The sequence below is a fragment of the Anopheles cruzii genome, chromosome 3 (genome assembly GCF_943734635.1).
Source record: "Anopheles cruzii chromosome 3, idAnoCruzAS_RS32_06, whole genome shotgun sequence".
NCBI classification, from domain to species: domain Eukaryota; kingdom Metazoa; phylum Arthropoda; class Insecta; order Diptera; family Culicidae; genus Anopheles; species Anopheles cruzii.
In genome coordinates, this window is record NC_069145.1 from 19,693,498 (window position 1) to 19,711,563 (window position 18,066).

Here is an 18,066-nt window from a genome sequence, read left to right on the forward strand (position 1 = left end):
AGACGTGCCAACCAGTGAGAAGTTGTTAAATTAATCAACATCATCTGGTCAACAATAATACCCTGGGAATATGACAAAACCAACCGGTTTGGTAATATTGTCGCATAGGACAGTTTTCTTAATTTAATGTTTACAGGAAAGGGGCGAACGCAAAGAGATACGAATTAAACAAATCTCGAACGACATAAACAATAATTTTGAAGTACATTATCATTAATTGTTATGATATTGTTCTACTACCTAAACATCCTGTGTACTAATGTCAAATGTGTGAAGTTTGTTACGACTCGAGCAAGGTGGCTATGATTTTGCTTCAAGCAGTAAAGTAAGTAACTATTGGCTAACCAAGACGGAGTTACTGCAGGAGGCTTTGAGTGCTAAGGAGTTTTGCACGGAGAACCACCGCACGAGGCTGAGGCAGGGATCGAACGAACTGGAGCAAGTACAGCAATCGAGGTAAGATGGAATAAATTAACCTCCGTTCGGGAGTTAATCGAACCAATGAACTGCTTTGCTGATGGTTCTCGAACTGATTAGCCCTGTTGTTTATTTGGTTTTCTTTTCAACAGTAATCACCTAACACACCCAGCCCGATGGATGCAACCATCCCGGCAGCCGTATGCATATCACTCTCGTCAGGTAATGCTCGATTGTGCTACGTTAAGCTGTGTCTGTGTGTGTGTGTGTGTGTGTAAAGATGCCCGATAAGCTGAGCCATTCCCCCGGGGCCCGATGGTACCCCGGATTCCCGGAGCAATTCCAGACAGTGTTTTATTATGCTAATACATGCTCGCAAATAAGATTAGGATCGTCGAACAACGACGACGAAGACGATGACGGAAGGGAAGGCGCTCCATCCGTTGATGGGGCCACAGATTGGGATTGAGTGTTTCCTCAGCAAACGCCGCAGCGCTCCCCGCATGGAAGGAACGAACCGAAAAGAAATAACAATTAATTTGATCTCCGACAACTCTCGAACCACTCCCTGGGAGCTCCGCTTTTCCCGGCGAGGTTCTTTGGGAGTTCAATGATCCGACACCGGTGCGGGGCGGCGTTGGGCCGTTGGGTTGAATGGTGCAATTTCAATAATGCTTTCAACGGCTCTGGTCCGATATCCCACCGACCGCGGGGTGGGCGCGGGACCATTAGCATCCCGTCGGGCGAAAAGGATTGGCTCGGGAGAATTTTCGGTCGTCGGCGATGCCCCCTGCGATCTGTTGGGCGCGTCGGCCCGTCCGGGAGGGGACTCGTGCTGCCGTCGAATCAATTGCCGGCCTAATCCTTATCCGTCCATCGGGAGCTTTGCGGCAGGACACGTGGCCCGTGGCGAGGCCATCGCTGCGATATCACTTGATCCTGCCACACTTTATTCAATGCCGTTTCAGGTATCGTAGCAGGCGCCTCGTGCGAGGGGGCCAAGGATTCAAGGTAGAAGTGAAGTTTATGCGAAGTCGGTCCACGGAGGCCCACGGTGGGTTGATAAAAGTCAGCCTCCCTGACTCGGCAAATGAGTCCCCGGCGCTGGATGCGGGTCCGGACTGGTTTAGCGCTGGTGCTCCGGCATGTACGGCGTTAGGTCACCGTGCGGCGGCGGTGCGGCGGGAGGCCATATCCGGCCTCGGGAATAGCTGCCGCAATTTGGGTCGGTCGGCATAACACCGCCGCATAACCAGTGGCCACCGGAGGGGGCAGTCTTCCGTAGGCCGCTTGGGGCTCGGCCTCGGCGCCCCGGTTAAGACTTACGCTCCGCTGCATGCGGGACGCGTTTACGGCTGGGGCCCTCTAATCGGTATCGTTTCGTAGGCGGTCCACCGGACACCTGGGTCTCTCTGGGTGGGCCTCTAACGGTCGGCGAATCCTAATGGAGACCGCTTTAGTCCGGGCCTCGGCACGGGCCGGTTCATATGAAAATTCGCCCGCCGGGCCGGACCGTGGGCCGGTGGCTGGACATAAAAATTGTGGGGAAAAAAAACAGGAACAGGCCCCGCGATAACCCCATCCCCACCGGCCCAACACACACACACACACGTGGTCCGTGCCGGGCAAGATTCAATTTAATTTTTGATCTTCTTTTATGGCTTTCAATTTCGGGTTAATCGCGCCACCGGAAGGCGGCAGAACCGGCACGTTTCGGAGTTCTTCGTTCGGAGGCCTGACACACACACACAGACACCGGAGTTCATTAGGAACTCGCTGTGTGTGGATGGGTTTCCCTAATGACTGTACGCTGGGTCGTGGTTGGCGGCCATCTTGGCGGAACTGGCGCCCGAGGTCTTAACCTCCGCGCGTTTGGTCGTTTCTTTTTTCCCCTCGTTCAGATTTGGCCGTGGTCATTTGTGGCCCCCGCACACAGACTGTACATACATTCATTGGCCACTGCGGTTCCGATGGTTCGCTCGGTCCGTCGGTGGGTTGGCTAATGGTCCGACACCTAGCCGTAGCCGGGACACAGCCGGGACCGTCGGCTCTTCATCGTTTCAAATTACGAGCCGACCAGCAGTCGGACGGTCGCAGGTTTATTGAAAAGGGTTAAAATTAATTGGTTTAAGCAGTGGCCCGCACAGGCACCAGCATTGCCACCGGTTGCTCTTGGTTTGGTCGGATCGGACCGACCGGACCGACCGGAACGGGCCTAGGGCGGGCCCGATTGTGGCCCGTTGATAGCATAACCAACGAACTGGTGCTCCGATTGCTCCGGTTCTGCACGGACCACGTTTTGCCTCGGCGCCGACGGTACACGTGGCTATCGATTTCCGAAACATTTGGCTTAGGACCAACGGATTAACGGAATCCGCCAGGCACGCCGTTTTCCCAGGGACGGAAAAACTAACGCGTCCGCGGCACTCTTCCTTGCGAAAATGGTGCCCGCGAACGAGCTTTCGGCAGGTGATAACAGTCGCCCGACTGGCCGCAGATTAATGCCCGGGCCCCGGGCTGTGGCGGAGTTAATGGTACGGATATGGCGAGATAATCGCAGGCCCGTCGGCCCGTGGCCAGTAGTGTGTTTGCTGATTCATCACGCCGCATCACACCGGAAACCCGCCGGCCCGGGCGGGGTTCAAAAGGTTAATGTTTTAATACTGGACCCCCCCAAAAATCACACAAATGACCACGGTGGGTGTGTGTGTGTGTGTGTGTGGCCGCAGAGCCGAGAAAACCCAGTACACACATTCACGATAATGCCGTTATCAAAATGAATGTGTTGACGGTGGTTTCGTGCGAGGTTTAATTGAGTAAAAGTTGCAAACGACACGATTCGCACAGGATTGGGATTTAAAAATATTAAATTATTGGCCCGGAATTGGGTCGGCATTGAACACGGGCCCGTTCCCAAGCGCCCGCACACACAGCTCGCAGAGTCCACTTCCGATTGCTGGTGGTAATCTGAGGCAAATGATGATGAAAATTAATGATCGTTTGCGTCCGGGACAGATTTTTCTGAGTCAATTTATGTTCGGACTTTGTGTGTGTGTGCGTCATGCAAATGCAAATACTGTTGACGGTATTACAAGGGAGTTGTAAGGTACCAAGAATTAATCAACCGAAGCCAAACAAAGCCGTTCTGAGGTCCTGAGTTTACGGCGACCTCGGCGGCCCATATCGAGTCATTTCCACCGGAATAAGGCAACCATCCGGAGCATTCGGAGGGCGTTGAGTGAGATATTTAAACATTTTGAGCGACAGCAACCTGAGCATTGTGAGTCCGAGTGATAGCTGGAAAATGCCCGCTACCGTCAGGTGGCCCAAGTAAATTCGATTCGGTGATGGAGCAGCACATCCATATCTTGTATCGCTATTTAACTACACGCCTGTAGGCTCATCTTTTAGTTACAAATAGCGAACTGAAAAGCGAACTGAAAAGCGAACATACCCGGCCACAACGCAAACGTGTGCTCGCCGACGAGCATTGTTTACGCGAACATTTGCGAGCTTTTGCTCGGCTATCCGGGGCTTCGGGTCCTGGATCAACAATTGTGTTGCCCGGAAGCCTGCAGATTGATTACCGAGCACCGTGCCTTCGAATAGACTTTCGAATGCTGTCGTCCCGACCCGGGGCCCATAAAACCCCCCGCACCGGTACCATGGCAATGGATCGTGCCCAGCACTAATCGAACCCTGGGATTGCCTCGGCACATCTCGGCCGGGATTATGTGGCCCGTGGTCGGTGTGGCCGGGCCAGCAAATTACGGTCGCTACGAGCCGGAGCCGGAGCCGGTGATCGAAACTGCATTCCGGGCATCCGGGCGATAACCCGGATGGCGGATCAGGCTATTTGACACTCCATTTCGGTGCGCCGACCTAACGGAACCGGACCCGGGTGGTTCAAAGCGGGGAGGAAGGTTCGATTTTGCGCCCAGGACACGCACCCGTAATGGGAATCCTGCGAAAGGCAGGGCAGGCGTAGGGCCGGCAGGTCGGACCCATCCGATACCGATCCGAGCGGTGGCCGCAGCCGCAGCCAAACCTGTAATCCACCTGTTTGAATTATCGTCGATGGAATTGGATTTCGTGCCGCTTTCTTAGCGCGTAGCCGGGGCTACAGTTAATGGGGGGCCGGGCTGTTGTGTCGCTCTTTGTGTGGGGGTCAGATTAATTTTATTATCTTGATGATTAGGGTCTGATTGGTTTACGTTCTTTTGTGGGTTTCGTGCGGAATCCTAAGACTGGGTGCCGCTTGAAATTATAATTTTAGTTATTGCATCCGACATCTTTATACCGGAAGCACCGGGCGACCGGCCCGGGTCCCGGGGTTTTGTAACAGCTTGAACGGTGCTTCGTGACCGTACGCTTTACGATGGGAAGTGGCACGAAAAATGGCTCCCGAATGCAAATGACGGCTCGAGTAGCGAAAGGCAATCACGTTGGGCGAGATGGGCACTGCTGCTGCTGCTGGGCGTAAATCAGCAAGCGAAATGATTGACAATGCGCAATCGGATCGAGATCTTGCAACGGACGAGTGCGACTGATGCCGCCGGAAGCTATGGCCATAAATGGAAAAGGCACACCATTGGCGGCAGGTACATTTAGTTCATTCAGCGTACGGGTTTGGGGCAGTTTCGGCAAAGGTGCACGTAACGTTCTTCACCCGACAGTCAAATGGACAGTTTACCCGCCGGCTAGGCAACTGTCAATGTTAACACAAGGTTTAGAATGTTAAACTAATCCGTAAGTGGCAAGACTTTGTTGCGAGTATTTTGAAACGGCCAGGGGTTTCGTTTCGAGCTGGTCTCTCAACTTTGACTATTTCTCCATATTTTCCCCAGAAGAGGTTTCTTGAAGTTTACTTGGTAGTGAGTGATTTCTGATACTAATCGTAGTGCAGTATTCAAAGTGCAATCACTCTAAGGGTCCAGCAATACATGTTAACGTTTTCAGCCAGTCTTCGGGCATCGGCTTACCGTCAGGGATGATTGTCCACCGGCCAGAGTTCGAAGTGAGTGCTCCTCCGTAGTTACGGCTCAGTGTTTATGACTTTGGCGAGCCGGCAAACTGTACCAGCAAGCTCCCAGCAGTTTGATTTTAATCCTGGATTTCAACGGAATATTTCGCCATCGGCGAACAACAGGAAGTTCCAGACTTGGATGGAAACCCCTGAAGCTAATGACGCACTATTGTAGCGGATCCGGCGAATAGTGACCGCAACAGAAACGTTCTACACACGTCACTGATGTCACTGTGCGAAGCAATTTTCTCCAATAATATTAGGCTGCCGCCACCACACGTTCGAAAGTCCTTAGAATGCTTGAAATGGCGTGCTATTGCTACCCCAAGTGCCATTGTTGGAGGAGATTCTTCGTTTTCATAGGCTTCCCGTCGTCCTTCCCATCGAGTGGCCCCCCGCCCCCATTAATCGATCTCCTTCAATCGATTTGTAAACATGGCGCCCCCGCGGGGACCGAAAAGCCGCTATCTTGTCGGAGGGCACTCTTCCGGTTGACTCAACAGACACTCGAGCGGAACCGAAATCTCGCCCGAAGAGGGCTGATTTTCGTTCCTCCGCGTCTCCTGCTCTCGCGCCTCCTGCGGGACGGATGACTTTCACGTTTGCCGGTCGGAGGCAACCCCGGGCCTGTTTGTCACGCTACATGGTTTCGCTCGGCTCGCTAGGTGAACCATCAATTTTCAATTAGCTAGGTGAGTTGACAGAATGTGACAGAATGCTGCCACCTTCGAGCATCCACTCAGGGATCCACACCATCGCACGGTGGGGCTGGTGGCCGGCCGGTCACTGATTTTTCCTCTGTCACGCGCGGCGATACTCACGTAGGATGGCGTAGCTAACAATGTCGATGAGTGGTTAGGATAAGACCCGATCTCCCTGGTGCGGTGGCATCCCGCCAAAATCCCAGCCCTGGCCAGGGTCTGGCCAGTCTAGCGTGAGTTGTCGAATCGACGGACTCGTTAAAAACACCAATTTTTTTAACCAGTGTTTAGTGTTGTCATGGCAATTGTCGCAGGCGACGACACATTGGCGGACTAGTTGAAGATGCTTTTCAAACGACGCTCGATACGCGCTCAGCTTCTGATTCGAAATGTTACACAAATCTTGCCAATTGTTTCTACTACCTACTCGGGTGTTCAATAAGTTTTGCGGTTTTATATCAGAGGGCGTAGCTACTAGCTTATTTTTTTTGTTTTGTTGGTACTCTCTTCGTATGAACGTATGTGGAGTTTTATTTCAATCCGTCACTTCATTCTTTTTTTACAACCCATTTAGTAGCGACATGTTGAATTTTCTTTGAAAGGTTTAAAAACAAAGGATTCATTCATTTCCGAATGTTGAAAGTACATAAGAACTCTTCGCCTTCAATTGATACAGTAACACGATGGGTTGCTGAATTTAAACGTGGTCGTACAAGCCTTGAAGACGATTCACGTCAAGGACGTCCAAAAACAGTAGCAACATCTGAAATCGTAGGAAAGATACAGGATATCGTATTGGAAAATTGTCGAGTGACTGAAAGAGATTTAGTACAAGGCGTAGTCATCTTATTTGGCTGAGTAAGCAATATTTTGACTGAAGACTTCCATCTGTTTCCAGACGTTAAATAAATCATGCGTGGAAAGCGGTTTTCTTCAAACGATGAGGTCATAATAGCTGTGGAAGCGTATTTTGCAGCCCTTCCAGATTCTCGCGTTAGGGATGGAATTTATGAATTGGAATCTCGTTGGAACAAGAGTATTGATGTTTAGGGAGACCATATTAAATAGTAAAGTGTATTTCAAACCATAACATTGTGTTTTTCTTAACGAACCGCGAAACTTATTGAACAGCCTGGTACAAAACAAATAACAGATAACGAATGAAAGTAGAGTAACAGACCCTCTCAACCAAACGAAGGCGATCACCGACCAGATTAGATATTGGAACTAAATCTGTTAAATATTACTGAAACACTTTGTGACCCCATCGACAGAATCTGCACTTGATGCAATCGTATAACATTTACAGTTAGCTGCGCCATGGGATGGAATAGCTTTTGGACCCCTTCACATTCAAGCTAAGGAATTGAAACAATCATCTCACGTTGTTCAGTGCAGATAACAGTTTGTATTTTGAATTCGATTCAATGGATAACATGCGAAAAATCTTCTAAACCTGACACTTCAGCACGGCCACCTAATCCGCCGCTAATCTCCAGACCCTAACGCTGATGAGTGCGCCTCAAGTACCGGTAACGGAACCTGTCGTCTTTGGTGCGTCCGTGTCACGGTGACGAATCTTGGCTAATCCTAGCGCCGGGCGGTGCTCTCACGCCCGTGGAGTCTAGGATTACAAGACCTCGGCCACGTGTGCGGCTCACTTCTTTGTGTAGACGTAGTCCAGCTCGGACAGCAGCACGGTGGTCGGTGCCAGCTGGAGCGTGGGCTGCGGGTTGCTGAGCAGGATTAGCTGCTGCAGCGCGGACTCGGGAAGATTGATGAGATAGACGGGCCGGACGGGTTGTTGACGGTTGACAACCGTCGGTTCGCGATCCGCCTCCGTCTCCTCCAGCCGAGCCTGGGCGAGCGTAAGTCGAATCGGTTGACGGTTCACCTGCTGCTGGAGGCGCTTACGTTGCGCGTCCTTGGCGGGCACATCCGTTGGCGCTCCGGTAGGATTGGCACCGTTGGTCGAGTCTTCCGCTGCGCCCGTGGAGTCCTCGTAATCCTCGGGAGCCGCGCTGGTGGTCGCAGTCGCTTCGGTGCCTGCGGTTGTCGTTTCGGGGGCCACTTCCGTCGGGCCGTCCTCGCCGGGCAGGGGGAAAGCTTGGTCCGGTTTCGGGTACTGATAACCGGAAGACGTCGGTTTCGGGTACTGATAGCCGGTGGATGGACTCTCTCCGGAGCTAGGTTCCTCCGCCGGCGGTGATGCTGCCGGTGCTTCCTCCAGCCGGGCAAACCGTGCGTTGGATCGCTGCGCCACGAACCGTGGCCGGAAACGGAGCGCCGGAGCTTCCGCCGTAACACAAGCCACCACGGCCAGAAGTGCGAACATGGCGATCACTGTCCGATGCATGATGCTAACGACCCGGATTGATGGTGAAGACGGAAATTAATTGATTGATTAGATAACCGATACTGATATCGATTGGACGGCCCGCAGGACGCTTTTATACTCCGACTCCGACTGCGCCGGACGCCGTTATCCCTTCCCCCGGAGCCGCCGTACGCCGTGTTAACCGAAAAGCAATTACCCCAAACCGGACGCAAACCGCGTGCCAAAGCTGCGAGAACGCGTTAAGGTGAGCCAGTCGGTGACCCATTTTCGGTTTCGGGCAACGTACGCGACGTGGTCCTTGAAGCCTGGAGCTGGCTTCCTTGGAGTACTTATTTGCGGGTACCGAACCATCCCAGCGCGGTACGTGCGCAACCCTGGCCATGGGGCGAAGCGAATGAACTCGTAAACATCGAAAACTCCGCACGGCCCAGGGTCGCGGTCACGCCGCGGTGGCCGCGTGCCGCTGGCTATAATTGGGATGGCCGCGGAGTGGTTTTTGGGCCGAAAATTGGACCCCCGATCCGACCCGACCCGAGTGGGCCGTGCACTGTGGCACTTTTGGCACGTTCACGTGCGGCCCTGGCGAGGAGCTTGATTGGGTTTTTGGAAGCGAAACAATGTCCGATGATGCGATGGCGCCCACGGATTGAGGCGGCAATTCCAGCATCGCGAGCATCGCACTCGGCGCAGCTTTTGAGTTCGTTAATCAGGAAATTGTTTGATAGAGCTTTTAAAAAGCTTTTAATGAATGGTGTGTTGTCGATTATTCAATTAACTGGCTTATTGTAGGCCCCTATGGCTCGTGAGCTATTATCTGCTGGCGCTGGCTGGTACCGAAAGACTATGAGCTGGAACATTATTTTTAAATACACTTTGAACACCAGCTTTTTTGATAAGGTTCACACTATGTAATGAAAAATATAATGCGCTTCATCAATCCAATTAGCGTGATCTAGATAGACTCTTAATTGGCGCACCTAGTTAATCCATTTAAACACTTATTTATTACTAGAACGGACAAAATTGTATTCGAGCATCAAACTAAAGTTTGGTAACCGTTAAGAGTCGACAGGATGCTCTACGGACGAGCCACAAGCACACGTAGCAGAAGATAATCAACCGCCACGGGCCTAGCAATAACCCGAAGGTGTTACAATTTACTGACACCAGCGTCAGATGGCCTTAAATCGTTCGCCGGCCAGTTGTCCGCCGAGGCCACATGCGCACGAAACGAGCATTACTTCATCATACGGGACAACTTAAATTCCCGTTTAATATGATTGCTTCCGTGTTTGACTCTGCACGGCAGGCCAGCCGGGATGACTTCCTCCGGCTTGATGATTTGTTGACCCAAATCGCCGGACCACGCCGACCGGAGCGGAGCTTCCGGTCCCGGGGACTGTGTGGGGATTTATGAATGCATTTCGAGCGGATTAATCTTGGCCCCGGCAGGCCCGGCCGACCTCCACCGGCCGGCATCCGGTTTTGGTCGCACCGCTTATTGCCGAACCGCCAGCAGCGCCAGGGCCTACGCCAATGCCAAGTACTGCCGGGCCGGGCCTTTAATCGAATTATAATCGAAAACGCAAACCAATGCCATCCCGTCCGCTAGCCAGCATACGCGGCTGCCGGACTGTCGACCGGTGCCGGCTGTTTAATATTCATGTCACAAGTGGGCAGTCGCGACTGTGTTGCCAATTCCGGCCGGTGTCCGGCCGTGGCCGCGTGATTCCCGTCGAAAGCGCGATTGTCGAAGTACACGCAGCTCCGTCCGTACGCTGCAATCGGATTCGATCTTTCGACTTCTGCCTTCTGCATCACCCCGGACAGTGGACAGAGGGACTGTTCCGTCGTCGTACCTCGCACCGCTCTGATAATCGGTTTCGGTGTGTGTGTGTGTGTGCGTTTTGCGGCAAACATTATTTGCAGCCCTCGTGAGCCCCCCCAGTGAGGTCCCTTGGGGTCGATGAAAAAATTCACCCGCCACGACGGGGTTCTGGAAAATCACTTAGCGTTATTAAACTTTTGACAGCTGCTGTAGCGGCCGCTTCTGTCTCGGAAGACCTTGGCGTTTTTTTTGTCGGAAAATATTTTCGACGTCCCGCTGCGTGTTTTTGGGGAATTAAAATAACGCGTCAAAGGCTGCGTGTTTCGATTGGGTTGTGTTGTTTTAGGTGTCTTTCATTTACTAAAGCCTTAGTTACAATATCTTGCCTTTAGCTTTAAATTTATCTTGGAGGCCACCTATTGATATGATTAAGATTAGAAAACTGAGATTAATTATCGTAGAGGCAATAATGCATGGTACAAGGAATATCTTAGAAACATTGTTTTAAGAACAGCAAACACTATACAATAATTTAACCAGAACTTCTTCGAGAGCGCTTCTTGATTTACTAGCTTTTTTATGGAATAATGACCATAATTTCTTCGCATTGTCGTACACATATTTATTGTTGTCTATCAAAAGCGATCCAAAATGTGTGTACAAACACTTTGACAGCGCCAAGAGCTGTTCAAGGATCGGCGGGTTTGACAGACGAACATGATTTAATAACCGTGGCGTGCGTGCAACCCTTGAACGTTCATGCTCCCAACGAATTGCCAATTGAAGCTGCTCGTTAGCGAGGGATAGAAATAAAAAAATCGATCAAAATTTCCAATCAATCTTAATAAAATGTTTCACTGCATCGCCATCATCAGCGCCTAACCTTGAACCTTGAACCGCGCTCATGGCGCGGTTTATGTTGGCTCTCGACTCGAGTTTGGCATCGATCTCCGGAGGGCCGACGGGTCCGAACTCGTCCCCCCGACTGCCCGGACTGGTGGCCCAGTGTCATCGAACGTCCGGTGACAGATTGTCTGCGAAGCGGAACAACCTTCCTTCCAATCCGCAGCCTGCCCGGTCGCCAGTGCTGCCGCTCTGTTCGGTATTCTGCTCACACTTCCTGTTTGTTTGTTGCGTGCCAAATACATGCGCAATCAGCTACGGTCGCTACGGATCCCAGGACGCTCTGTGTGTGTGTGATTTTTTTCTGTCACTCAGCTTGTGGCAGGATTTTTCTGCTGCTCTTGAAAAATCGCCCTAAACTTTGGTCTTATCCAAGACCGAAGCGTAACCGCTCCGAAGCCGTCACCATGTGCGTCAGCATGGAAGTGCGTCCGGATGTGGATGCTGGCCAGCCTGTCTTCAGGGTGAGTCCTGCGGGAGTCCGGTTTGCTGCGCGTTGCTGTTTGCTCTATCATCACATTTCGTCCCGAATGGCCGCCATGCGATGAGCATGCACGTTTGGAGCATTCGTTTTTCTAGCTTTCCCCTGTCGGCCGGACCGGACTGAACCGCCGGATCCTTACATGCATCTCAAACATCAATCGGAAGCGGATCTGCCGGTGACCTGTATAGCTTTCGCGTTCCGGTCGGATAGCACCGGACCGGGTTGGGAAATCTGTGTTAATAGTTTCGCGTTTCAACTGCTTGAAAGTCGACAGCAGTCCAGCAGTTTTGGGACCGTTCCGCAGCAGGTCGCACACTTTACGGAGGATTTCCCGAATCACCTCTCCCCTTGGTGTTGCTGCTCCTGATATCCTTTGCCATATATAAATATAGTTATACACTTCTTACACTTCTTATTTACCCGTTCCTTGGTGCTTTGACCGTCACTCGGCTAGCAGCTTACCGTCGCATCGTTCGTAATTGCCCCAATAGTCGTTCACAATTTGTCCCCCGGCACGCGGGACTGTGATGATTCATTTGTGTTTGTGCCATTTCCGATGGGAGATGACCGTCCACTGTTGCCCCTGTGTGCCCCGTGCTCTGACCCAGCTTTTGCAGCACCAGGCCCCCAGGCAGGCTAATCTTTCCTATTCCTCGAAGTTGGTTCCGTAGTTTTTTGAGCTCGAGCTCGCCGGAACTACGTTTTAGGGCTGGAAGTTGGACGTGCAGCAGACGGTTTTTGGTGGAGAGGCTTTCCGGTCAAGCTCTCGCACTTGGTCCTGTCGCCACGGTTCTCAGTCCCCTCAGGGAGGCGGCCACCACATGGAGTTGAACACTCTTCTGGCGTCTGGCGAGCAGGGAGGGGATCAATCTCTGATAGCGCCCGGAGTGGTTGGTCGCTGCAACATCCGAGTGAAATCCGAGCAAAAACTTTTTTCTCTGGAAAATCGGACAAAAGTGCTGCTACCCACAGGTCTGTGACAGGAATCGACGTTTCGGGCCATCGGCAGAAGGATGGTGGTGATGGATGGATGGAGGTGAGCCCGTGTGTGCGGATGTAAAGTTTAGTTTATGTTTAGTTTATTTCAAACTTTCTGGTGCGCCACCGGGGGAGATAGTTGTGGTTGTCCGTTGATCATCATCATGGACTCTGGAGGCTATTGGAGTGACTAATTTCCATTAAACCGTGCGGAAGATCTTAGATTAAACGGGATTAGATTAAATGCAAAAGTTTGCGTTTTCAGTTTAAAGCAAGTTTCACTATTTTCCACTGAATATTTGCACGTTTAACTTCACAGTTCCTTAAAGCTCCATGGGCACTACAAAGCCAACCATCGCACGCTACGTTCGAACATGAAGCGCCAAATGAAGAGCCACTCTACATAGAGCATCGGTTGACACACGGAAACGCAGAATCCCAAAACGAAACATACCGCAACGCGGCTTTGATGTTTCGGAACGGCAAATCAATAAAACCGAAGCGAGTCTCTGATGCGGCAGACGGTTTTTTACGGCTTTGAGTGGCGTTTGGCATTGTGGCTCGGGACTGGAAACATCATGCTGGAAAATAAGCCACGCTTATGTGCTCTGCCAATATCCACTAAATAAACTCTCGTCGTAAATAGTACGCGGGCGCAAATAGAAACCGGCAAAAAAACGGAACCCAAAGTCCTCCATTTTTTGGCATTTGAACAGTTCATCAATCCCTGCCCGCTGATGTAGGGCACACTGATTAACAGACGGTGTGACGCGATGTAACCCTTAGCAACTGCAATCGAAGATGGCGCTTGTTCGGTGGTTCGCAGTTGGCTTGTTCCGCAGTCGGTGAGATTTACTTGATGGTTTTTTGAGGTTTAAATCTACACGAAAATACCTAGGATACACGAAAGGATATGATACTTCAGAGACAATATGACTCATACAGCAGAGTGTTACTGGGAAGCGGTTTTATGAAAACGATATTATTCAAGTACACAATAACAGTTGGAGTATTATTGTTGTTGTTACCTCACGAAACGCAAACCGATTCTCTGGAAGCGATAAGCTGCGCTGGAATATAGCTCTGGAACCGTAGCTTTCACGTCAAGTGCGATGCGCATTTTAAATTCCTGGAAGTACGATGAATAATTCGTGGAGTGCACCGGCCAAAATGGCGGGCAGGTTATGCTGGCTGTCGTTGTTGGATTCGCGCTCCATTTCAATCGAAACCGCTGTTTTTTTCCTTCGAATCGATCAATTGGTACAATTCATGGGGCTCGATGCGGAATGCAATCATCGAAATGGCTAATGGCGTTGATGAGCTTCGGCCCGGTTATGAAATGTACGTTTTGGGCATTCCAACGGGATTCGTGGTCCCATCTTTAACCGCTGGCTTTCTATAGGGGTTTGGCCTGCAACACAGATTCCTTCCAACGCTCCACCACAACGTTATCCCGGGCGTGGCTCGTTCGTCGATCATCCGTTCCTGCCCATCTGGACGGCCTGAGGAGACTTTGTGGGCTGGTTCGTCGTCAGCCATTCTCATGACATGACCAGCCACCGGAAACTTGCGAGACGTATAGCTGCACGGTCTTGAGGACGTCGCAGGATAAAAAGCCATTCAAACACCTAACAGGGTTTCGTCAGATTTGGACAGAGTCGCATGTGTCAGATGGGTATAGGAAAGCTTCGACCGTCTCCACAAGGGATGTCCTCGGCCTACAGAAGGTCCTGGTAGTTGCTAACACCCTAGCGCGAAGCATCTCAGTTATGACATTGGTGGCGCTAACCTTAGTGAAGCACAAAGCTCGACTTCGAACTTTCGGTCACCTATTAGTACGTCACCTCCTACGTATGGTCTCCTGTGTTGTTTGTAGGGCTGCTGACGGTAATGTCCTAAGTTCGCTCAATCTCTATGTAAGCCTGAGATACATCGGAGAGCCTTCGACCTGCAATGTCTATATCATCCGAATAGGCTAGGATCTTGCGGGACTTGCCAGGACTTTCAAATGATCCATTTTTGTGCCATCACTCGGCCCAGTTGTTAACAGCGCATTATTGCTCAAGGAAAGGGTCTCAAGTGTCGCGCACCGCCAATGGTCCCAATCTGCATCATAATGTTGCGGAACAAAGGAAAAGTTTTCCTCCTCCGTTGGGCACTATTTGCCAGATACTTTCCGCCAAGCCGAGACCAGACCGGGTGGGTTCGCGTCCTCACCCGATAATTGGTTTGCTCCTGCTTGAGCAACCTGCACCCGAGTTTCTTTTTTGTGGTTCGCTCAGTTCGGTTCCCAAAATGCAGAGAACTTGCGGAAAACAAGTTCACCGTGGCGCCACTGTCGTTCTAATGATGAGGCCAGCGCCCGGCGCCACTCTTTAAGCTGCGAGAAATTAATAACTTAAGTGAATTAATTAGGGCACAAAACTGGGCGTCGGACAAAAGTTTGCACCGGGGCCGGGGGCCCGTTTCTTGGGCGGAACCGTGGTCCGTCGGAGGGGGAGTGCCGGACACGGAACACGCGAATTGTCTTGGGGAATTTAATTTAAAGTTCTGTCCGTTCCGTGTCGTGTGGCCGCCTCGAAAAGAGCCTTGGGGATGCGAAATTAATCAGCCATGATTTGGCAGGCCGGCCGGCCGGTCGGCGGTGTTGGTCCGATGCCGCGGCGGTGCTACGGGGAAGCGTTTCGACCGCCACTGTCACCCGATTTTATGTTTCACTATTTTGGATGCGCTTCCACTTTCGTTCTCGGTTCCTCCGGAGCCCGTTGCGTGACGCAAGGACTTTTTTCTCCTTTTTTCTTGCTGCCATTGCCGAAAACTTTCTCTCCGGAACCCGCAAATTTCCTACGATCGACGACGCGACGATGTTGCAGTGGGTGTGTTCCGCAACATTTCCTTTTTCCTGTTTTTTGTTTTACAAAAACTCTCCATGCAGCATGTCTTGTGTGTGTGTGTGTGTGTCGGTTGGTCGGTGGCCAGCGGCTCATCAGCATCTCGGACACCGAACGAGCGTGGCAGCGTGAAAAGTAATTACCAAACTGCGAGTCCTGCGCGTGCTGGCGTGTGTATGTGTGCCACGGAAGCACGAGAGAGAAATAAAATTAATAACATTGACCGGTCGAGGCGAGCAATAGGCGACCAACCAAAAAAAAACATGGTGAAAATTTACAGAATTTTCCGAACATTTGATCAAATTAGCCAAAAGTTTCATAATAGACCGAGCGTAGTCCGAGCGACTGACCACGGAAGCGGGCCGGAAGTGAGGGAAAGTGGCCTAAGAACCGGAAGGGGCGGACTCGAGAATTTCACAACCGACTGTCACCGGGGATTTCGCGCGCCCACAGCGAAACATGGCGTGTTAATGGTGATTGGTTGACCAACTTGACGCCGTCCAAATGAGGACCCAAAGCCCTTCAGAAGTTGATTTTCGATCAACAGTGTTGCGGTGCGTAAACTTTTCCCATTCCGCGAACTAGTTTGCCATCAGTTGGCTCATTTCAAAGTTGTATTCATTATTACGTGTGCCACTCGAAACAGATATTAACAGCCAGGTTTGTGAGCCTTCGAAACAGGGCACGATGCACGCAACGCACAAGTCCTTGGATCTAGGATTTGTTGTTGTTTTTCATATGGTTCTCCACATTAGTAACGGGCTCACTAACCGCTCTCCGCGCGATTCTAACGCCAACATACGGCGGCCCAGTCCACCCGGGGCGGACGGTCATTAAAAGCGAATATAAAATGGGTTTTATTAGTTCCATCTTCTACACCGTAATTACGGTGGACGGAGCGCGAATGCGAGATTTTCCATCTGTCACGACAACGGTTGCCGGCGTCGGGAGCGACATAATCCCCCGTGCGCGACTCACTCTTCTTTTTAAACTATTTTCCGTCGCCTGGCACGCTGATGAATCTCCACGGTGACAGTCACGGCGAAGGCTGAAGACGACGGATGGATAGACGGTTCACCGGTAACCGCTCAGCGCGCCATTGGGACATTGGCGCCCGGCGTCTCATAAAGACTAAAAAAACCGAAATAAAATTGGCGCAGCAAATAAGAATCTGTGCGGATGCGGAGTGTGTTTTCAGTAACATTTTATTTGCCATTCGAGTAACACCGGCCGCGCTCACCTGGCGCCGTCCGCCGCTCACGAACCCGGCGGTGAGTCACAAAGCCAGTAAAACGGCTAAAAAGCACACAAACACACCTAAACCTTGTGCAGTAATTCCCATTGGGTTGGGAAGAAAAATCGAAAAAAACAACTTCCGGTAGGTTGATTGGTTCTCAGGGTCCCGTGTTGTTGTTAAGCAATAAAAATGGCGCCCTGAGTCGTCTGAGTCGGGAAACACAATTTCGTCGTCGTCGTCATCGTCGTGTTCGTCGCCATCGAAAACCAGCGCCCGGTTCCACCAGGCCATTAGTGGCGTTGGTCGGAGGGCACAGCATCCTTCCGGCGGCACCCAGATTTACATGCCCCACGGTGCTCACGGACGGAAGAAGACTCACAAAAGCGAAACCGACAAAAAAGGGCCGATTGTTGGGTAGAAAAAATCAGAGTGCCCCTCAGGAAGTGGCCTCGCTGCGCGGTGCATGTTTGAAAATTTATGCAATTACAATTGTTTCTCTCCCGAACCCGAGCTCTCTCTCTCTCTCTCTCGCGTTGCGTTGGCCATCGAGGTTTTGCATGCAGCGGAAAATTTCCCACCCAAAAAACTGGGGTTTCGCAAATGAACATGGTTGAAATGAAAAGTTTGTCCGGTTTTTGCTGCAATTTTTTCCTTCATTGATGCTTTCGGCATGTAGCTACACTGCTTTTACGAGAAACAATATTGATGTAGGCTCGCCGTGTGCATGTGTGCGAGCAATGGAACGCAAGCAATTATTACACACCGTGTGACCCAACCCCGAGCGTATTTGTGGTCCGGATTTCAGTGCTGTATGCTTTATTACACTAAAAAACGAAGCGACAGGAGCGATGCAGCGAAAAAAATAAATATTTTTTGCACAAACCGTGAGTTTCAAACGGTTGAAAGCATTTGGATTCGAACTTTTGCGCAGCCAACTTAGTTATAGATTCGAACTTGGTGGAACACTAATGCAAATGTGATGCTGATGTAAGGACTCATAACCCGTTGCATACTTTCAGGCGCATACTCCCGGTGCAGCACTTTGCCGTATTTCCCAGCACACGCCTCATCCTTTGTGTTGCATAACCCACGCAGGCACGAAACCATCGGATTGTGGGTTCAATAATTCATTAAAACTACAAAATACCTTTCCCAGGAGTTATGCTGTTTGCGTGCACTGGCAGTAACAGGCAGTCGAATGTTATGTCTGACTGCCCGGCGTTGTGGTTATTTTTATCATTTCATAAACAGTTCGTACGCAGA

At 51.1% G+C, this 18,066-nt stretch overlaps 1 protein-coding gene across 1 annotated transcript; it reads right to left on the bottom strand.

The window, feature by feature from the left end:
* Positions 1–7,801: 7,801 nt before the first annotated feature.
* On the bottom strand, positions 7,802–8,500 carry LOC128270010 (uncharacterized). The gene has a single exon (XM_053007413.1). It carries the CDS (start codon positions 8,498–8,500, stop codon positions 7,802–7,804), a length of 699 nt encoding a protein of 232 aa, XP_052863373.1.
* Positions 8,501–18,066: the final 9,566 nt, after the last annotated feature.